Source organism: Heterocephalus glaber, unplaced genomic scaffold (genome assembly GCF_053883595.1).
Source record: "Heterocephalus glaber isolate CG9 unplaced genomic scaffold, H.glaber_assembly_v1.0 deba00001587, whole genome shotgun sequence".
NCBI classification, from domain to species: domain Eukaryota; kingdom Metazoa; phylum Chordata; class Mammalia; order Rodentia; family Bathyergidae; genus Heterocephalus; species Heterocephalus glaber.
This window is the reverse complement of record NW_028258365.1, coordinates 5,213,820-5,237,599: the sequence shown is the minus strand read 5'-3', so window position 1 is coordinate 5,237,599 and position 23,780 is coordinate 5,213,820. Positions and strand designations below refer to the sequence as shown.

The 23,780-nt window shown below is 36.4% G+C and overlaps 1 protein-coding gene across 4 annotated transcripts in view; it reads left to right on the top strand.

Annotated features, from left to right (window-relative positions):
- The window catches only part of Slc10a7 (solute carrier family 10 member 7), a 245,218-nt gene that overhangs the window by 6,254 nt on the left and 215,184 nt on the right, over window positions 1-23,780 (top strand). For 3 of the 4 annotated variants that reach the window (XR_015443972.1, XM_087193354.1, XM_087193355.1), the window contains exons 2-3: window positions 5,951-6,033; window positions 17,670-17,745. Coding sequence is in view for 3 of the 4 variants with exons in the window: in XM_087193354.1 (XP_087049480.1) it covers window positions 5,951-6,033; window positions 17,670-17,744 (158 nt within the window). In the remaining variant the exon portion in view is untranslated. Of the gene's footprint in view, window positions 1-5,950; window positions 6,034-13,175; window positions 13,313-17,669; window positions 17,746-23,780 lie in introns of all 4 variants that reach the window. The other variant, XM_004868926.3, reaches the window with a different exon arrangement.

The window sequence follows — 23,780 nt, the reverse complement described above, 5'->3', positions numbered from 1 at the left end:
ACAAATATTTCAGGTTGGAACTTTTAATAATGGCTATAACTAACTACAAAATTTTATAATAAAACTTACATTGTATGCTAAAAAAATAATAAAGTTAAGCTATGTCACTGGTGGTGTATGCCTGTAATCAGTTACTTAGGAGGCCTCAGCAGGAGAATGGCAAGTTTAAGATCAGCCAGGCAATTTAAATGCACATGGGATTGAGGGGTGTGCTTCAGTGGTAGACTAGTTTTCTAGCATGTGTGAGTCCCTGGGTTCGATCCTGATCACTGTCAAGACAACAGTAACAACAAGTAGTTATTGGTCAACCAAGGTAGATGTTTTCTACCCGCTGCAGAGACATGCAATGCAAGTAAATGCCACATGCTGTCTATGTAGATGCCTTTTTAGACATGTCCCCTGGCTCTCCTGTGTAAACATGTTGCTAACTCTGACACCTCCTGTGTAGAAGTTCTGGAGGCACCACTGTGAACAGATCCATAATCAGCAAGAATGTCTCATAAAAAGCAGGGATTTGGAGGAAAATAAAAATAACATAAGTTTCAAAAAACAAGGTATTTAAAATTCCTCCAAACCATCTACAGTAATTCTACAACAAGCCAGGCTCCTTGACTTTAAAATCTGTTCCTGAATCACCTTCACCTTCTCAGCTGTTGAAGAAATATTACATCTAAATGTGAACTGAACAGATTTACTTAAAGTTATAAAAATAATGTACTGTACCTCTTCTTAAAAGTTTATGAACTTTTTTAGTGCTCTGAAATGTAATGCCTTTTCTCAGGTCTTAGCAAAATGATTTGTGTTAATTCCAAGTATATAAAATAATTTATTGCAGTGTTTGAGATCATTCTTTTATCATAAACTGCTACAAATGCCAAAGATATAGTAGATGCTCAATAAATATTTGTTGGTCTTACACTCATTTACTGAACAGTATCTGTAGGTTTGGTGGAGGTTTTTGGAGAAGCCATGTTTGTCTTTTCTTGTTTTGCTATAAAGTAACAAGTTAAACAACAAAGGATCTAAGTAACAAATTACTGCAAACCATGTGGCTTAAAACAACAGAGATGGCCGCCATCCCATGCCCCTGGGGCAGAGAAGGTGAGCCAGTCCCAGCACCCGGAAGGAAGCTCCCCCACCGCCATCTCATGCTCCTAGGGCAGACAAGGTGAGCCAGGCAGGTGCCAGAAGCACCCGCCCCCCCATGGAAATGAGAAGACACATAAACAAGCCTCAAAAACAGACTTCTGGATCACCTACAGCAACCCCAAAGGGAAATGAGATGGAACAACCTGATACTCAACCACCTGGACTCTCTGAACTGGCAACAAAAGAGGATCTGGGAAAAATGAAATCAGAAATAATTACTCAGATAACAGCAAAGATTGTGCTCATAGTGCAAGACATGATTAATAAATCTAGAGAGGACACAGATAAAAAAATAGAGGAGCTGAGGAACATGATGGAATCCCAACATAGGAAACAAATGGAATCCATAAAACAGATGCAAACAGATTTCCAAGAGATTAAAAATTCCATCGAAAGTCTGTGTAGCAGAATGAACAAATGGGAGAATAGAATTTCAGATAGAGAAGATAAGATTGCAATTAGTGACCAGGAAAAGAAAAATTGCTTCAAAATTGTGAGGGAACACGAGAAATCAATCCAGCAGCTTCTAGACGATGCAAAGAAGAATAACATAAGACTGATTGGAGTCAATGAAGAAACAGGAGAGAGTGCAGATGACATAAAGAAAAAACTGTTCACAGAAGTGATAGCAAAAAACTTCCCAAGGAGGGGAAAAGAACTTGACATACAGATAAGTGAGGCATATAGGACTCTAGCTAGCCTTGATCAAAAAAAAATCTACACATAGGCATATAATAGTTAGGATTCCAGAAATCCAACAGAAGAACAAAATTCTACAAGCAGTGAGAGAAAAGAAACAAATCACATACAAAGGAAAGCCCATCAGAATTACAGCAGACTTCTCAATGCAAACCCTCAAGGCAAGAAGAGCTTGGAGTGACATATTCCAAGCCTGAAAAGAAAACAGCCTCCAACCCAGATTGATATACCCTGCAAAACTATCTTTCAAAATGGATGGAGAAATAAGATACTTTCATGATAAAGAGCACCTTAGGAACTTCATGAATACCAAACCAGCACTCCAAAAAATTTTAGACAATAACCTAGGAAAAGACAATGAGGATCACAACCCCAGGAAACCCAGCAGAATGAATCCTGGGTGTGACAAATTAAAGGCAAAGTGGGAGAATCCAACAAAAAGAAAAAGTCATGATTAGGCTTGTAAAACTTTTAACTTCATCTCCCTAATGAGTGTATAATTCAATCTTGTTATTGTACTGATTAGTATTTTTCTGATTCTAGTGTTGCACACCTTTCCTTGTGCTGTACTGGCTATTTATCATCTTCTTGTGTCTACTTTTAAATTGGGTTGTCTATTTATGAGCTGTAACAGTTCTTTATATATTCTGGTCATAGGTTATATGCATTGTAAATATGGTCTGTTTAAGGACTACTTTTCATTTTAATGATGTCATTTAAAGTTCTAAATTTTGATGGAATCTCATTTATCAGTTTTTTCCTTTTATACGTCATGCTTTTTGTATCCTTGGAAGTTCTTGCCTATCCTAAATTCATAAACATTTTCCCTTATAATTTCTTCTTAACGTTTTGTGGTTTTTAGTCTTTCATATTTAGGTTCATAGATCCCTTCAACTTATTTTCATGTATGGAAATAAAGGGTTGAGGTTAATTTTTTATATGTGGATACCAGGTGTTCTAGTGCCGTTTGCTGCAAACACTATCTCTTCCTCGGCCCTTGAATTGAGTTTATATTCTATAAAATGCTAATGTTAAATAATCTTTCAAAACTCAGTGGACCATATATGTGTGGTTCTATTTCTAGATTCTCTGTTTTATTCAAATGACCTATATGTCTTTCCTTACACCAACACTGCCTTGATTACTGTAGCTTTAGAAGAAGTCTTAAAATTAGCTACTAAATGTCTTCCAACACTTTTTTTTTTAACTTTTCTAGGTCCTTTGTACTCCTACATAACTTTTAAATTTTAATATCCAGTTCTTCATTTATAACAAGTGTACACAGACCTGAATTTTTATATATACCTTGTATTTTCTAATCCTGCTAAATTCAAATACAAGTTCTAGGGGCTCCTAGAGATTTCTTAGTATTTTCTCTGTAGATGATCATTTCATCTACATATAAAGATTTTGCTTCTACCTTGCCAATCCTATCCTAATTGTGTCATTTTATTGCCAGACTATTTTGGTGGGGCCTAGGTTTCAAAGTTTAATGGACAGATAAAGAGTAAGCATACCTGCCCTTGTTCCCCGTTGTATCTTCTCCATTCATATAAGGCATTTTCACTGGAAATATGGAGCTCATGTCTTTAATCTGTTGAGAAGCTTCTGTTCTACTTCTGGTCTCCTGATAGCTTTTACCATGAACAGCTGTGGAATTTAGTCCAATACTTTTTCTCCAACTAATGACCAGATCATATGGCTTTTTCCTTTCCTCTGTTAAAATGATGCCTTTTGGGGGTGGATCTTCCAATGCTGAACCAACACTGCCATCCCTCTAATAAAACCACTTTCTACATACTGCCAGATCTGACTTCTAATAGTTTGTTTTGTTAAACAAATTTCTATCTATGTTCATACTTTTTTCTTCTATTATCTTTATCCTGTTTTAGGATTAGCACAATGTTGATTTCCTAAAATGAGGGGAGAAGTGTTCCTTCTTTTTTCTGCTTTAATTGTTTGATATAATTTATCAGTTAAAATGTTTATGAGCCTGCTGTTGTCATATAGGTAGGTATTCAAGCTAGGAATATACTTTCTTTAATAGGTGCTATTCAAATTTTATATTTCCTCCAGAGTTAGTTTCGTTAATTTGTCTTCCAAAGTACTTCTTAGAAGTTGTCAAATTTACAAAAAAGATTTTTGTAATATGCATTCTATATCCTTTTAAATTCTGTAAAATCTGTGGTATTGTCTCCTAGATACTGATATTGTAATTTAAAAAGTGTATAGTTGATATTGTGTAATAGGAAGAAAAGATCTAAAGGAGCAGGGGAAGTGGGAGGGGTAGGGGAAAGGAAAAAAGGGAAAAGAAAAAATATGAGAAAAGGAAAAAAATAGAAACAAGGTCTTTGCAAATAGGCAAGGGTTGAGAGGGTGAAGGGAGGGCAGGGGAATGGGGAAAAAATAAGAACCAAGATACATCATGTAATGGTACAAGATCCCAATGATGAATGTATTTTATACCTAAAATGTACCAATAAACTTAATTGGGGAAAAAAAAAAGAACAACAGAGATTTATTCTTTCACAGTTCTGGAGGCCAGAAATCCAAAGTCAAGATGTTCTCCAACCTGGCCATGTTGGTACATACCTGTAGTCCCAGTGTTCTGGGAGCTTAAGTCAGGAGGATCACAAGTTCGAGCTTAGCCTAGGAAACTTAGCAACTTAGTGAGGTCCTGTCTCAAAATAAAAAGGTCTAAGGATGTAGTGCAGTGAGAAGGCCCTGGGTTGATTCCCCAGCAATACACACACACACACACACACACACACACACACGCGCGCGCGCGCGCGCGACTGGTTTGCAGCTATTCTTGGCATTCCTTGGCTTGTGGCGTTATAATCCTGGTCTCTGCTTGTGTGTTCACAAGGCCATCTTCCTTGTATGTGTATCTGTGTCCAAATTTCCCTCGTGTAAAAACATAAGTCATCGGATTAATAACCACCTAAATCTCATCTTAAGTTGGTTATGTCTGCAAAGATCCTGTTTCCAAATAAGTTCACTTTCATAGGTTCTGGATTCCTGGATAGACGTGAATTTTTAGGAGATACTACTCAGTTCTGTGCAAAAAGGATGAATAGAATATCAAATATGAGATGATCTCAGATGTTTAAATGTTGAGTAACAGAAAGTTTCCTCAGCTTGGGTGCTGTTGACATTTTGGACATGATAATTTGTTTTTGGAGGACTGTTCTGTATCTCCAAGGATTTTAGGAGAATTCCTGGTCTTTGCCCACTAGATGCTAGTAGCATACCCTACACCCAGAGTTAGGTTAAACAAAAAGTTTCCAAATATTGCCAGATATCATTAGGTGGCACAATTTCCATTGCTAGAGAGCTAATATTCATAGGTATAAAATGGCATTTTCTCAGAATTGCATCCTTTAAAAGACTCTTGTTCTTGGGTTAGTATGTTATGTCTTCCAGCTGATTATGTACGAGCCACAAATGATACTTTAAATATCAGGGTGACCCCTATTCTTACAGCATTAATACATGTGCAGTGATACCTGCCCAACTCTATAGAAGATTTTCTGGAGGGAAAGGACCAGGCCTATCTGGTTCAGCACAGAGTCCCCAGGACCTAGCATAACTGAATCTTTGAAATCATAGCAAATTATTACTAAGTACAGTATTCTGTAGGCAGTATTCATTCACATACAAGGTGCTCAGTTCATAATCAATACTCTTGAGCAGAACTGAATGTGGGCATGACTATTTTATTTCTGTTATCCTAGAAGAAATAAAATGATATTTGCTAAATTAGAGAAAGGGACTTCTTCCATTGATTCTTTTATTTGAATTTGAGGGTATTTTGTGATCAGTAGTGATACCATGGTAGGTGTAATTAGGACCTATGGTGAAGGCTGTTGCTTACCTGTTCTTCTGGTCTGAGGATAATGTGCTGAACCACACATTCTTAGCCATACCCTTTCTGGAAAATCCTCCCTGGAACCAGGCTGCAGCACAACAAATCCTTAACTGTCTCAGGACTGTAGGACCCTAGGGGCAAGACTAGTTAAAGTACCATTCACTCCTCTAATAGATTCTTCTTTCATAATGAATATTCTTTTCTAATAGTCATTCATTTCTCTCTTTTTAGGGCCACTGAAGCCAGAAATAACTGTATCCTACATTGCTGTTGCGACAATATTTTTTAACAGTGGACTATCATTAAAAACAGAGGTACTGTCACCTATGGGGCACATGAAAAGCATTGTGGGAAATTTAATTTGTACTCACCATTTTTAAATTTCAGCACCCTTTTGTGAAGGCACTTGTAGCAGTGGTCTGAAGGATTCATTCTGGCAGAAGATAACTTGGAACACAGCAAAGGATTTGTGCTTTCTTTTTTTTTTTTTTTTTGGTACCAGGGATTGAACTCGGGTCCTTGTGCTTGCAAGGCAGGTGGCAGAACCGCTGAGCTAAATCCCTGGCCCTTATTTGTGCTTTCTTTATACATATTATAGAAACTTTAGAGTTGAGCAACATGAGGATGGGATTGGAATGTTTTTCCTGAATAATTCTTTTAATGAAGAATGCGGTATGACTGATATCCCTATGAAGAGCTATAATCAAGGAAGTAAGACTATAGTGAGATAATGTATCTCATTCACTAACTTGGAAAAAATTAAGATACCTGGCAATACCAAGAATTTAAAAATCTATCTTTTAAAATTAAATTCATTTTTAAACTCATACATAAAAACAGGAGAATCGTAAGAATGAGTATGTTTTAAGTTTGGCAGCTGCACTGAAGGATCTGCTTCACATCTTCCTCAAACTGTGACAGTGACAGCAGTGGTTCCTGATGGGGATGGGCCCATTTAAGCTGTGGCAGTTTAGTTTGGTTTTGTGGATTATCTTTTACTGTATGTCTAAGACTAATGATGATCAAGTAATGCCTATTATATCCTAACTTTTAATTTTTATTTTTTAAAAAACCATATTCTTCATATTCATAATCATTTAAAAAGAAATATTGGTATTTTTCATACAAATGACAATCTTTTATGCACACGGGAAATGTTATTTACTGATCTAGGCTTTATTGAACATAAGATTCTCTTGGAAGTAAAAGAAAAAAACTGGGTAATTTTTTTACATCTAAAACAAGATTGAATAGGATTTATGATTCTCTTTTGACTTATAAAGGGAGGAAAAAAAAGAGGAGAAAATTCCCATTTGATTTTGAAAAAATTTCATAAAGTTATTCCAACATCCTTGCTTTTATTTGCCATAAAATAGATTGTTTAAAATGATTTTACAAGTTAAAATTCTAGTTTGGCATTGTATTTTGCCTTTATTTTTTTATTTTACATTTAGTTGGAATGAAGACTAAATTTAATTATCTTCTTTTTAGATCATCCTATTAACTACTGGAAAAATATGATTTTACTAAATTTGTGTATTGTTAGCTTGGTATAAATCTTTATATATATATATATATATATATATATATATATATGCAGTGTATAATGTTTACAGCTGATGAATTGTATCTCAACAATTCTAAATGTTTTCACTTACTACTTTGCTGCCCTGAAAATTGACATGGGATGGGATTCCTCAAATATCAAATTCCAGTTTTTGTAACATTATCGATATGAAGGAACTATTATCACAAGGAATACACTTTGTGTCAGCACCTGAGTTCTAATACTGGTTCTCAAGTATGGGGCACACAGGTACAGAAAGGTACTTGCCACTGCTGTATACTGGAGGGATGTGACTTGATTTCTCTGCTGTTATTGACTAAAGCTCTTTGTCCAAGTCCTTTCCTTGGGATGTTGTTCTAACTATGTCACTGCTTGATGGCTATAGCTGTTACTTGTCCCATGAGCAATCAGCTGGAGGCTTGATGTTTCTCACCCCCTTAGCCTCTTACTTAATGCCATTCTGTAAAGCAGCCAACTTTGTGGAATCAAAGATTGAAAAAGGAAGAATGTCACAGCTATCAGCATGTCTCTAAGGATCAACTTCTGTAAAGCACCTAGGAAACCTTCAGAGTCATCCAGCTAATTTGGATCTAATGATGAAATGCCTTGATGCTGTGCTTTTGTGGTATCTAAGTAGCCATCAAAGCCATTTCCTCCATCAGAGACCCTTTTCAAACCAATTCACATTAAGTTATTTTCAAAAGCCATTTAACGTAAGATGTGCTAGATTGGATCATTGTGTAATATTAGATCATCTCTAAGTCCTGTTATCTTCCTAAGCAACCAGTTATAAATTAGGAGGTAGCAGGCTTATTGTTTATTTTCTAGTTAATTCTAAGTTAATTTCCGCTGGGAGTACTATTTGTGTATCTTATTTATTAGATCCTAGAATAGTGCACATAGTAGACACTCAGTAAATTGCCGACTTGAATTTATTTGGAAGTAATTATTTTGGTCCCACTCAAGTTTTATTTATATTGAACATTTTATGTAATATTACTCATGGATTGGTTTAATGATATATATTCTCAAATTTATTTTACTAATTCATTCAGATTATAAAGGATGCTGTCTTAATGCAATGCTAAATCTTCAATTTTATGACTTGATTTCTAGTTTCTAAAATACTTATTGAAATGATTTCTGAAATTTTATCACATCAGAGGTTGCATTTTAAATTTATTTTACACTTAACTAACTTCAAACTTACAGTTTCAGAGTATTTTTCACTTGACAGGGTGTGGCAGGGCCAATTCACTTGAACAAATACCTAGTAAGTAGTATCTGTGGCTACAAGGCACTGTGCTTTGGCACTTGACATAGAAACAAAGACAAGCAGGACGCTCAGGGCCTGAAAAAGGTTTCTTTATTTTCCTAAACAGATTATGAGTTTTAAAATTCTATTAGCTGAAAAGTAAATATACCAAATTCTAAAGTTTGGACTCATGCTGCTTATTTCAAGCCCAGAGCTATGAGACTGACTCGCAGAAAGGGAATTAGATAAAGGTCAAATAGGACTACAAGAAAAATTGGTAAATAATGAATATACTTCTACTTCCCAGGCAGAGCCCTGGTTATGAGCACTTCTTGATGTTCTCAGTGAGATTCTGGTATAATCAGGACATTATGTGGAGTACGTGTATCTCCTTAAGTTTATTTTAATGGACTCTGACCTGTTTTACATGTGAATAAACAAAATGACATGGAGAGTCAACTTTTCAATTATTCATGATGGCATTTATTTGAATATGTGGCTATAAATTCTACATGGGTATCGATGAAGTACTACTAATTTTCCCTTTCCCTTGTTACCAGTGTACCCAGATTATTTTCTTTATCTTTATGGTTGTAACAAGATACCGAAAGTATATGACACTGAGTTTTTGTGACAGTCTTGAAAATCTTTCTGAGGAACCCTTCATGCCTATTATTTGTGTGTGGTTAAAAGGCCCCTTGTAGCCCAACATGGTAGGCCAATATGAATCATCTTGCTGGGTTCTTTACTGTCCATTATTTCAATGCATGGTCATTTGTTCCTAATTGTTATCTGTTAGGTCAGCTACTATTTTCTAATTACAATTTTATAATATTTTTCTGATTATAAAAGTGGCATTTACTCATTATAGAAAGATTAGGAAGAATGAAAATAACTGCTGTTAATATCCATGTAGTTTAGTCCCTTTTTCCCTAAAGATGTTTTATGTATATTTTAAAAATATTTTCTTTTAAAAATAAAATTATATGGGTATACATACTCATATACATATACATATACATAATTGTACCCTATTTTTCCATTAACACTGTATAATAATTTTTCATATAATTGAAAAATTTTTTATATTTTATATTATATATTTTCTTTTAAAATAAAATAATTTACATTTTGTTTACTTTGATGAACAATGATTTCACATAGTTTGAAATCAGAAAGTACAAAAGTATAATGATGGAAGTCTTCCTTTCTTTCTCCTTTCAGCCTTTCCACTTCTATTCTCTTGAGACAACCAATTTTAACAATTTCTATGTGACTTTCCAGAGACAATGCTATGCAAAACATCCACATCCCCCTACAAATTATAGTAATTTATATTGTTTGGCCTGTAATCTATTTTACTTAAAAATATATTTTTACATAAATGCATAAAGAACCCTTTTTCCTCATATGCCAAATAGTATGTTGGGGTATGAATGTGTTGGGCTATGTTTTACTTGGCTTCTAACAATGGACATATAGGTAATTTATAAGATTTTGCTATCAAATTAGTTTCAAAGGATAAATTCCTGGAAATGGAATTGCTAGGTCAAATGATATTTGCAGTTTAAGATGTGATAGATATTCCAGATACCTAGAATATGGTACTAGAGCTTCAGTAAGTCTTGCCTTTTTCTCTTCTCTTCTCTTCTCTTCTCTTCTCTTCTCTTCTCTTCTCTTCTCTTCTCTTCTCTTCTCTCTCTTCCTTCCCTTCCTTCTCTTCCCTTCTCTTCCCTTCCCTTCCCTTCCCTTCCCCTCCCCTCCCCTCCCCTCCCCTCCCCTCCGCTCTCCTCTCCTCTCTTTTTTTTTCATGGTGCTTGGGATCTAACCAGGGCCTCATGCATGTTAGGCAAGCACTCTACTCCTGAGCTATACCCCTCGCCCCACTCAGTGAGTAGTTCTTGGATGAAACGTAAGTCTCTAGATTGTTCTCCATAGGTTGTGTCAGTGTACATTCCTGCTGGCAGAGTAGGAGTAAAATCTCATACTCCTATGTCCTCATCAACACAATTTTGAGATTCCATCTTACTCCAGGAAGAATGGCCAAAACTAAGAGATCAAACAATAACAAATACTGGCAAAGCTGCAAGCAAAAAGGAACCCTCTTTGTTGGTGGTGGGAATATAAACTAGTATAACCACTATGGAAGTCAGTATTGGAGATTCCTCAAACCCTAAAACTAGAAATTCCATTTGTCCCAGCTACTCCCTTCTAGGTGTCTTCCCAAAAGAGTTAAAACATCATATTACAGGGATTGATGCATACTCATTTTTAGGGAAAAAGGGACTAAACTACATGGTTATTAATAGCAGTTATTTTCATTCTTCCTAATGTTTATAGCAGCAGTATTTATAATAGCTAAATCTTGGAAGTGGCCTATATGTCCATCAGTAGATGAATGGATAAAGAAAATACACAATGGAGTACTACTGTGCCATAAAGAAGGATAAACCTGAATGATCTGTAGGAAAATGGATGCACCTTGAGGCCATAATGTTGTGTGAAATAAATCAGATGCACACATTTTTAATAACCCTTAACATAATTATTCTCCAATTTTTGAGCATTTAAATTGTTCGCAGATTTTTCTGTAGTATAGTATGATGCTGTAATGACCAATTCTGTGTATAAATGTTTATAATCACCTTGCCTTAAAATTTTGGAATGCAAGAATAAATTATAATTCTTTTTTTTATTTTTTGCAGAACCAGGGATCGAACTCAGGACCTTACTCTTGCCAGGCTGGTGTAGCACCACTGAGATACATCCCCAGCCCCATAATTCTTTATATATATTCCGAAATTATTTTTCAGAAAAGTTATGCCATTTGATATTGCTATCTGAAGTATGTGCAAGTGGGCATATACATGATGGCTTACTCCTGTAATCTCGGCACTCAGCCCTAGGAGGTTGAAGCAGTAGGATCGCAAGTTCAAGCCCCATGTGGGCAATTTAGCAGACTTAGTGAGAACTTTTCTCAAAAATAAAAAAAGAGAAAGGGCTTGGGATATGGCTCAGTGTGAAGGCCCTGGTTTCAATTCCTAGTACCACCAGGGAGAAAAGGAGAGACAAAAAAAGAGAGAGGGAGGGAGAGAGGGAGGAAGAGAAAGACAGGTAGGTAGGGAGGAAGGGAGACAGACAGGCAAATGTCTTCGTTGCTGAATTGTAGCTAATCATTTTATTATGATTTTAAAAATAAAAATAATGAATATTTATTTTATATTTGCCAAGTGCCTCTGAGTATACTTAAATGAGATTTGGTTTCAAGACCGTTCAAGTTTTTTTATGGGTGCAACCTTAAGAATTCTGGCTTATTGTAGGGTGGCTCCTTTTAGGTCTATTCTAAGGATGGTAGGTGGGTTCTGGTAGTGGTCTAGTGTTTCCCAGGGATCTTGAATTAGCTTTTGAGAAGTTCCTTCTGCGTTTGTAGAGACCTATTGTGACCAAACTGGAATTGCCTTGTGTCTCTACACAGGAAGATAAGACAGTGGGAAGTGGATTTGACAGGTCTCAAAAGGTGGTGATAGGTGAATGAGTAATATTAAAAACTGTTTGTTAAGCCCATAAACTTTGGCTAGTGTCTCTGAGGCTGAGGATCTCTTGAACGTCTTCCTTGTAGGAGCGTTAGTGTTTATAACCAGAGTTCCTGGCATCTTTATATTTATTTCAGTGATGACTTCCCTGTTTTAAAGGACTATACTTTTTCTGCTACTTTCTAAGTTTGTTTTGTTTCGACTGATAACCAAATGGCACACATTTACATGCAAATACTTGTAAGTTTATAGGTATTTGAACCCCAGGGGAGGTTAAGTGATTATTGTTTTTTAGCTTCAAGAGGTGCCTGGTTATATTTAATGTGCATTTTCCCGCTCTTGGGGCAGTGGTGTGTATGATGGAAGAAGCAATCATGGGCGTGATAGCGGGCTAGAAATGGGTTTGGTGCTCCTTTTCACTGTGTCTTAGCTCTCAGCCTCAATTTCTTGTCAGTAAATAACATTTTGATGGTAACATTTTCCTAACAGTGTTGTTGTGAAGATTAAATGAGATAACAGATGTAAAGTGGTGAGTTTAGATGATGGCCTATAGCTGTTATTCAGTAAATGTTAACAAAGAATTGCAATGAGTAAACTGTGGGGATTATTTTGAATTACAGACTATCCTTGAAGAAACCATTTAAAAACATTATTATTTGTAGATTCAGCAACATCTTTCTGAATGGAGGCCCTATAAATTCAGCAAATGAATAAATTAAATTATTTAATTAAAAGAGATATGTCTTGCTAACATTTTTTAGAAGATTCATTTTCTAATGTAAGTGAACATTCATGTTTGTTTATAAAGTCATACATCTTCAAATCTAAATTAGTATAAAGGTAATTAGTTTATATCACCTGGTCTAGAATTTTATAAATTTGACTTGTGAGGACATATTGCATGTTTGAAAGAAGTTAGAATATGAAAGTACTTTATAATGTCATGAGTACCTTTTTCCTCTTAAAGAGTATTATGCATGTGCTTATAAAGATTTTAGCTATGAAAAAACTCAGAATTAAAAACTTATGATATTATTTTAGTAGTAATCTCTTTTCAGAAGTAGTTTTCTTACCTTTACTTTGTATCCTTCATTTTTCCAGGAGCTGACCAGTGCTTTGGTGCATTTAAAATTGCATCTTTTTATTCAGATCTTTACACTTGCATTCTTCCCAGCAACAATATGGCTCTTCCTTCAGCTTTTATCAATCACATCCATCAATGAATGGCTTTTAAAAGGGTATGTGTAAATCTTTTGAAGAGTGTACTTTTAATGGGACATTTCTAGTAACATTATTGCTCTGGCAGCTTTACAGAAAAGGGGTTATGTGTGCTATCTTACAAAGAAGTAAAAACACTCATAACATTATCCTTTAGCCCTACAGTTTCATTAAAAGAGTGATCAAAGAATTGTTTAACAGAATCTTAAAATACACCCCATGCTTACTCTTACATTTAATTAAAATAAGTCCCACTAATTTTTTGGTAAAAGATTTGGTTTTTAATGTAGGTAAATATTCATACTTGCTTATGGTGTCAACAATCAATAATCTTCAGATAATTAGCTTATCTCACCTGCTCTAGAATTTTATAAATCTGAATTAGGGCATATTGAATGTTTGAAAGAATTCTAGAATTTGTAAGATAGATACTTTTCTGGAAATTATAGAGTCAGGAGGAAAATGTAATAGAGGATCTAATGTATATATGTATGTGTATAATGTAGGTTAGCCATTAGATGCTTTAACTCTCCATTTTATATCTTAATAAATATATACAGATAATGGCTATGTGTAGTATGTTTTTTTTTGTTTTTTTGGTGCCAGGGATCGAACTCGGGTCCTTGTGCTTGCGTAGCAGGCAGCGAAACCACTGAGCTAAATCCCCGGCCCTATAATATGTATATTTTAAAGAAAAATATATGTGGAACAGATATTTACTTTTTTACTTGTTCTGTGTCACTTTTGATATAATAGTTGAATTAGCAGTAGATTTTATTAGAATCTTTTCTTTCATTAAAAATGTTTTCATGTTCAATAAAAACAATTTAACAATAAAGTTAATTTGAAGTGATTTAAAATTAACCACATTTTAGCATCATTGTATAACAACTTAAACACTGAACTTTGAACCCAAAGATTGAGTTCTGACCCTAACCCTAACACGATATGTGACTTTGAGCAAATTTATTAAATAGTTTTGGACCTCAGTTTTTCTGTGTATAAAATGATAATCCTACTTTTACTTCCTGTGTAATAATGGTGTTGGGACATTTGAGGTCATGCATTCATTTGTTTAAGTCACCTATTTAACTCCTACTATATGCCAGGAATTATTACGGCTGTTGGAGAAACAATGGCCAAAACGGGCAGTATGCCATTCCATTTTGCCTATCGTGGAGACTTGGGGTATAATTATGAAGAAACAAGTAAATAGGTGAGCAAGACAGAGATGAGTGATGTGGGAAGAGTAAAATGGGATATGATTGAAAGTGTTCAGGTAGGCAGACTGGTGATTAAACTGCAGAGTTTTGGGGGCAGAGTCATCTAAGCAAAGGAAATATGGTACAAAGTCTCCAAGGCAGAAATAAGGTCTGTTAGCAGCTGTACTTACTAATGTCGGCAGATCCTAGTGATGTGGAAGGACAATATGATTTGAAGAGTAGCAACTGCGATCTGAGTATGCTAAATAAAGCACGCGTATAGTTCTCACCTTGGGATGTTACACTTAAAGGAGTATACACTTGATCTACTTCATTTGGATCCCTTCCCCTCCCCAGTTTGAGATTACATACAGAGTAAACTGGAGGGAGTTGCAAACTCCTACCTTAGGATCATGTTGGAGAAGAGCTATTTTGAGCACATCCTTCTTTCTTTACCACGTTAAGGGACAGAGTAGAGGTAGCGCCCATTCAGCACATTTGCAAGTGTTTACATATAGGTAGAAAACACCTGAATGGGGATGGTAGCAGCAGTCATGGGGAAGAATGGGCCAGGGATTTAGCTCAGTGGTTCCACCACCTGCCTTGCAAGTGCAAGGACCTGGGTTCAATCCCCGGTACCAAAAAACCAAAAAAACAAAAAACAAAAAAAAAAAAATGGGAAGTTGGTGGTGACAGACTAGTTAATTTCTGAGGAGCAAGTAGAATCACATACAACTAAAGTTTCAAATTATATCATTAAATGAAAACTGGTTCCTCTGATAAATTCAGATAGGAAATAGATTTTTTAAGAGAATATCTAAATTTATATATAAAAATTTCTAAGATACATCTTAAATATTCTTACCACACCCAGAGACAACTATATCAGCTCATGGAAATACTAATTAGCTTGATTGTGGTAATCATTTACAATGCACACACAGATCAACATGTCATATTTTATACCCTAAATATATGCAATTTTAGTTTGGGAATTATACCTCAGTAAAGCTGAAGAAAAGAAAATATATAAATTTAATATTAGACATGTTTAGTTCATGGGGGGCAGCCCAGGCAGCTGCAAATTTGGTGATAATAGTGCTAGACATCTAAATTGACAGGTGTTTTCACAGATTGAAAGGAAAAGGTAGGTTTAAAAGATAGGAGATAAATCAGAATGATGAAGTGAAGTGGTAACCAAGAAAATAGAGTGTCCTGAGAATGTATGAGCAAATATAGGGAAAAGGACTTTGGATTTGGTGATTTGGAGATCACTGGTTAGTTTTAAGCTCAGTACTCATACTAGTGGAAGGCAGAGAATCAGTTCTAGAGGAATTAAGAGAGATTGAGCTGTGGGGTCATGGTGATAGAGTATTTTTAAAAGAAGATCAACATTGAATTGCAGTGAAACAAGTAGGAATGTTTCTTGAGGCAACACTGCTAATTTTATTGTTAGTTATCCATATTTGTGTATTGAATTGCCTACAAGCCAAGAATAATGTCTTATGCATTTTTATACCCTCATGTAGTATCCTACTCATAGAAACCCATATATTTAATCTATAGTTTTTTATAAGGTAACTTTTTTCATAAGAGGGGGAGAATTCTGTTTCATTGCATGTAAAAAGGAAGAGGCCAGGAAAGGGAAAGATTGAATAAGCTATAAAAGTTGAAAATACCTGAGACAGCTTGTCCTGAACATTTGGGGCAGGGGAGATACAAAGCAGAGAGGCCAGAGGAGGAGGCCCGCATTAATCTTTCGCCCTCACTGCCAGATTAAAGTTTAACCCAGGAGAACTGGCTTTGTGAGTTTGGGTAAATTAGTTCTCTCTTAACTTCAGTTTTCATGAACGTGAGGATAATAGTAATAATTATTTAAAATATTTGATGAGGAATAAATGAGAATGGGTATAAAATGTCCAGCGTAGTATCTACTACAAATGGTAAATGCTCAATATTAGTGATGATGCTGGACCTTAAGGAAGACTCAGAGATTAAGAATTTTTAATAGGACAGAACACTTCAGCTTTACTTAGGAAAATATAGACCTTAAAAGACAAAGTTGGGAACAGTGGCAGCACTTGCAGTCCCTGCTACTCAGGAGACCAAGTCAGGAGGGTTGCTTTAGCCCAAGAATTTGAGATCAGCCTGGGCAACTATGTAGACGCCATCTCTAAAACTAAAATAATAATAAAAGGTCATGTGAGATTGAATGAGCTGGAAATTCTATAAACTGTTTTCTTAATGTTTTAACTGAAATGAATGAAAATATTTTTATTTTTTCTTATTTCAGAAGCAATATAAATTTTTACATACAGTTTAAACAATACATTCTTACAAGAATAAATAAAAATGACTATAATCATACTCACTTAAAATCTGTTTACATCAGATATTCTGTCTTCTATTCTGTGTATGAAATTTCCACACAGGCTGGCTGTTTGCTCTCCCTAGAATATTCTATAGTACTTCTCAGTAATGTTTTTAAAAATTTTTAGTAGTTAGATTTACTACTTACTTTCATTTGGTTGTCAGGCAATTTATTTTGTATTGTAATCTGAGAGAATAGTTTTATGATCTTGGTAATAGAAACATAATTTATTTAATAAAAGCCAAATTTGGAATAGATACTGGATAGAATTTACTATAAGACCTGAATCAGTATATGATTATGTCTCGTGTGTTTCTATAATGACATTACAACATGAAAATCTCTTTTATGAGATGAAAGTTTGAGAGTTGTTTTATAAAAAGAGATTGAAAATATAAGCTTATACTTTATTAAATATTTATGAATTTGGGATGTGGTTTAGAGCTTTATTTTTTACCAAAAGACTTGACAAAAAGTATCAGGAAAATTTTTACTTTACCTGAAAATAACCTAAGATGAAATATATATACCAAATAATTGACCATTTTTGTTGTCTTTCAAGGACTGTAGTCACTATAACTTCACTAAAAATAAACTCGTTCAAGCCTGTGGAATGTAGTGAGAGCACAGAGCCTGGGATGTTGCCTCACATAAATCTAAACTCAACAGAGAATGTGCGTCAATAAACACTTCCTTATTTTTATGTGCTCAGTTCTGCTATTTTAGAATGAATAGAGTGGGAACTATTGTTTTATAATTGGGGAGAAAAAACTATTTAACACTGGATTTTCTTTTATTTTTCAGTTTGCAGACAGTAGGTTGCATGCCTCCCCCTGTGTCTTCTGCAGTGATTTTAACCAAAGCAGTTGGTGGAAATGAGGTGAGTCTTGGGGACTAACTTGATTTAAACATAAATGCATGCTGTGCTTTTACTTTGTTCAAAACTATGTTTTGAACATAAAGGAGTTGTGTTCAGAGACCTCATAACTGTAGCAGCTTATGAAAGAAGAGGTTGTATTCATCTGTTAGGATGATGCTGAAATTGCTGATGATGAGTGGAATTTAGGATTTCAGATGGAAGAGCAGGGGAGATGAATGAAGTAGAGATGATGATTTTGCTACCCCAGTGGGAAATTGGGAGCCAAAAGACAGAGGGGTCCAAGGAAAGAAACTTTTCATGCAAGACTTGTAGGCCGAGGACTTTACTCTGGCCATTTCTTAGTTCCTAAAAAAAGTTCATAATAAACTAAATTGGTTGGAAAGGTTCAGAATGTTTAGTGGTAATTAAAGATGACATAAAAGGAGAAATTAGGCCAGGTTTCTAAATCAGTTCAAAGAAATTATCCAACTGCTAGGGGACTCCAGCAAAAGGATTGTGATTATATTGGAGTAGCAATTGTGCATTTCAGAAGCTACAGTATTTATAGATGGGTCTTCTTTGGTTGAAAAGTGCTACGACTTCATTCTGAGGGACTTTTCTTAGTGATAGGATAGTCCACCTTTCCCCCTTGTGTTTCTCATTCATAAAAAAGTGCTCTGAAGGAAGATCCATTGGGTCCCCATTTCAGTTCAGCCTTAGGATGCTGTTACATATCTATTTTAACTTTCATCCATTTTATTCTTTTCAAAAATATTTATTATCTGTTATATTCTTTTCTAAAACAAATCTTGTTGAAATAATCTATACATGCAGTAAACTGCAGACATTTAAACAATTTAATGTTTGGTGAAACCCATCATCACACTCCATTTTGCATGGCTCTGACAGAATACCTGAAACTGAGCAATTTATGGGGAGCAGAGAGATTGCTTTCTTACAGTGTTGGGGGGCTGCATCTGGGGAGGGTCTTCTTACAACATCATCCAATGATGGAGGCAGAGGGTGAGCTAGAACCTGGAAGAGAGGGAGAGATTGATTTTGCAGCCTCAGGCCCTTTTATAATTGGCATTAATCCATTCTTGCGTGTAGAGCCCTCATGACCTAAACACCTCCCATTAGGCTCCACCTCTCAATACTGTTGCTTTAGAAATTCAGTTTCTTTTGAAAACATTTTTTTATACCGAGTGTGTGTGTGTGTGTGTGTGTGTGTGTGTGTGTGTGTGTGTGTATCCCCGCACCTGGGATCAAACTCAGGACCTTGCTTGCCAGACAGGCGTGGCTCTGCTGAGCTACATCCCTGGCCCTGAAATTCAGTTTCTAACACACGATTTTTGGCTCACCCATTCATCTTCTATTCTGTTTTGTTTTGTGAGATGGCGTTTTACTGTTGTCCAGGCTGGCCTCCAACTCCTGAGCTCAGCTGATCCTCCTGCCTTAGACTCCTATGCAGGCGGACTGTAGGTGTGTACCACTGCATTCAGCCTAGGAGACATACTCAAAACATAGCACCCTCAGAAGTTTTCTATGTCCCTTTAACATCCCTTCCTCTTGCCCTTCTCAGCCTCCCTCTTCCCCAGGTAACCAGGCATTTGTTTTCTGTCACTGTAGATTAGTTTATATTTTCTAGAGTTTTGAATAGTAGAATCATATTGTATGTACTGTTTTGTATTTGTTTTTCATCATAATTCTTTTGAAGTCATCTATGCCTTTATCAATAGTTCAGACTTTTTTATTGCTGAAAAATAGTATTTTGTATGGATAGACTACAGATTGTTTATCCATCACCTGTTGATGGCCTTTTGAGCATTTTGTAGTGTTTAACTATAAATATCCATGTAGAAACCAATAGACATATACTTTCTTTACTCTTGAGAATTCCTGGGGGAGAAATGGCTCCATCATCTGGTAAATTCATGTTTTGGTACCTATTGACCAGGGTATCTCTGTGTTGTTATAATCTTCTATAAATAGCTTTTGAAGTTGTCAGTTTCTATCAATATACAAGCATTCTTCATTTATCTGGGTGTATGTTTAACTTTTAAAAAATTAGCAAAGTAATTTCCAAAGTGGCTATATAGCATTTTACATTTCAGCCAGTTGTGAATAAGAGTTCCAGTGTTCCACATCCTAGATAACACTCACCATTGTCAGTCTTTTTAATTTTTACCATTCCAGTATGTATGTAGTATTATCATTGTGATTGTTTAGTATACATTGCCAACTGACTAGATAATGTTGAGCATCTTTTAATGAGCTTATTTACTCTTCATCAGTATGTCTTCTTTGGTAAAATCTTCATTGGATATATGCGTTATTAAGTATTTTTTTCCAATCTGTGCCTTGCCGTTTATCTTACCAGTGACTTTTGAAATACAGGCTAGCAATGGAGGCAGTAAAACGTGATTGGATTCTGGGTGTATTTTGAAGGCGTTAAGGTACTGATGAATTAGGTGTGTGGTATGAGAGAAGAGGGGTCAAGAATGACTCTAGGGTTTTTGACTGAGCATCTGAAAGGAGGGGTTGGCTGATAAGGAGAAGAGGACTATGTGACAGCAGGTTTGGGGGAGTATTAACCTAGCGAGACTGGGCTCTGTTGGGGTGATCACTAAGAAATCCAGTATCTCAGTAGCTGAGTATGTACATGTATTCCTTGGTCATCTGGCCCATCTGAGTCAGTGGGAAGGCTACTTGACAGTGGCCCCCACCATCTTGTCGGCATACCATCTGGATGGAACACAGAGCATTGTAAGTAGCCACAACAGAGAGATCAGAAAATCACAAACGGACTTTTGACTGCCTAGATCGGCATTTATACATGAACTTCTGTTCATATTAAATTGGAAGGGCAAGGAGAGGAAGGGGATGTAAAAAGAATTAAGATATGTTTTTTACGTGCACCACCTTCCCATGAATGTAATCATTATGTACTGCAGACATGTACTAGTAAAAATAAAAATTTTAATAAATAAATTGACCAGAGCAAGTCACATATTCCTACCAAGTATAATTTCGGTGCGCTGCAGAGGATAACCAGATATTAGAGAATACTTTTAATGTCAGCTAATTCTTGTTTAAGATCAAGAATTTATTTGTTATTTGATATGTTAAAGTGCCTGTTACATATATAAGTATGTGTCTCAACTAAGAATTAAAGATAATAGAGTTGGTAGTTCAGGAAGTGGTCTAAAATCATTCTGGACAAGGTTACCAATTACTTCCATGTAGCATAATGCAATAGTTATTTCTAAGGTCTAATTTCCAGAGTTTAATTGGGTCATGTCCTCTGATGTGAAATGAATAGACCATTTCAAATTGTGGAAGAAAATGATATGTTAAGTAAAGATAGGTAATTTTGTATTTAATATTTTTATAAAATCATTTTATCAGACAACTGAATATAGATTTTATTGCAGTAAATATAAGAGAAGATTAATCTTTCCTAAAATATATTGAAACAAACAAAATCTAAGAATGGGAGGTGGATTTGTAGTTGCATATAAATTAAAAGGTTAAAAAGCTATGTTCAGGGCTGGGGATTTAGCTCAGTGGTTCTGCCACCTGCCTCACAAGCGCAAGGTCCTGAGTTCAATCCCTGCTACAAAAAAAAAAAAAAAAAAAAAAAGCTGTGTTCAGTGTCAGGTGCCGTTTAATGAAAGCTCTGATTCCACCTCTCTGTGATGCTCAGTTGGCCTGCATATACTGTAGTGTTTCGGTATTCACATTGTAACTGCACTAAACACCTGGCTGATGCCACTTGAAAGCCAATATTCACAAGGTTACAGGTAGGAAGGAATCAGGTTTATTCAAGGGCTGGCACTGTGAGAAGATGGAAAGGCTACCGACTGCAAATCTGCATCCTGGCAAATGAAGAGGCTCAAAGTTTGTTTTACTTTTTTTGTGTGTGGTACTGGAGATTGAGCCCAAGGGTGCTTACCACTTAGTTAATCTCCCTGTTTGTTTGTTTATTTTTTTGGGGGGGGAGAGGGTCTTACTAAGTTGCCCAGACTGGCCTCACACTCATGATCCTCTTACCAGAGCCTCCAGAGTAACTGGGGTTATGGGCGTGCTTCACTGTGCCTTGCCTCAAAGGGCTTTTATAGGAGGGAAAGGCAGTACAGTGAGACACTGGCTAGGAAAGCTTTCTGCGGAGCACAGGCTTCATCAGGCAGGGCATGCTTCCTGCACCCTGCCTCTTGCCGGAACCTTGGGTAGTCCCTGTGTTTCTTTAGATAGATTACAGTACTTTTCTGCAAGTTAAACCTGACAGCAGCTTACATCCTTTGTGTTAGTTGATGGAAAAAAGTGCACTTTGTAGCGTGAGAGTAGGCCAGTGAACAGACTCAGAGCAGCCATGAGAATAAGGGGAAAGGGTCTTTTTGTATCTGGAATTCCTGGATTGGCTTTTCCCTCATGCAAGTAGGGCATGTGACAGTTCTATCAAAAATTCACTTGCCTTCGTGCCAGATTTAAATCGTTGTATTGAAGACTTGCTTGGTTGTGCACCAGATGTAAATGAAGACTGGAAAATAGCACTTCTCTAATTTGTTTCACGTATAGTGCTCAGGAACTGGATCCTGTGTTCTGAGCATGTGCCCTGGGTCGCCATGAGTTTGCCCAGTTGTTTAACTGATTTGCCCTAATCTACCTCATTTACCCCTGAGAGGCATAATACCCATAATTCATTATGGGATGCTAATGGAGTGGAGGTCTCTTTTTTCTTATTAGATACTTCCTGCTGAAAGGCACTGTAGGCCCTACCTGCTGGGGATTGTGACTACCGTGATATGTTGGGGCTTACCAGCTGGGCTTCAAAGGAACTGTCAGAAGACAGAGAAGACTTAGTGCCTGTATGTCAAGAATTGTTAAACTGTCTGTTCACTGGGAGAAAGCTCGGTGAATTTGTCAGGAAAGTCATAGGCTGTAGGCTGAATGATCATATGAAGCCTTGAATACATAAACTTTACTATTCAGTTGTGGAGGTAGAGGCAAAGTATGAGAAGGAACAGGTCAGAATTTTGTCTCGTCTGTCTTGAAAGGTGGACTATGACAGATTCATCAGTTAGTCACAGTAACTAGTGGTATTATTTGGGAGAAGTTTAAGGGGGGGTTATTTTCATGCTTCCTGTGGAGAGGAAAGCATGATACTAAGAGCCTGAGAGCTGTAGCCCCAAGAAGATTACTCACAATATGAATTCACTTAAAAGCAGGAGTCCCAACATAAATGCCCATTTAAGCTATGGTGAATCAGGGGTGATTAGTGACTCTACTTATCTGTACCAGAGCAGTGCTGGAGCCTTAGATCTTCCAGAAGTTCATGGAAGTAGCTTTTTTGTTTTGGGTAGTCCTTTGCCTGAGACAGTTCAGGTAGGGGTGACTTTATCCTAGAAAGGTAAACCCAGCTGTCTCTGCCATGTTTATTGCAGTAGGTTTGGCAAGGGTCACTGAAAAGGGGCCCTTTCACTTTGACTTTAATTGGTCTTTTTAAATTTTAAGGAGCAGTGTTCTCCAGGGTGGACACTAGGTGGTTCCCCTGGGCTAGGAGCTGGCAGGACTTTGTTTTCATCTGGTTGGATAGCTTGTTGTACTTGGCTCAGACTAGTAAGACGATACCGTAAGAGGGCCGAGGATTTAGCCCAGTGGTTCCATCGCCTGCCTCGCAAGCGCAAGGACCCGAGTTCGATCCCCGGTACCAAAAAAAAAAAAAAAAAAGACAAAGACGATACCATAAGAGCCTTGTGATCCCTGGGTCCACCAACATATCCGAATATAAAAAAGGCCCATTTAGCTCTCAAATGGACTCATATTTAGCCTAGTTTTTGAGGTGTTTTAAATCTTCATGAAGGCTATGGGCAATAATTGGAGCTAAGACCCAGAAAGTGGGAAGCTTTTGCTAGAGTTTGCTTTAAGGTCTGGTTGGCTCTTTTAACCTTTCTAGAGGATAATATGTCCATGTCCCTAAACAGTTGTCATTCCCTGAGTGTAAAAATGTATTCTAAGTATTGGACTCTGAATGTCTGAGCCATTTCCTCTGAGAC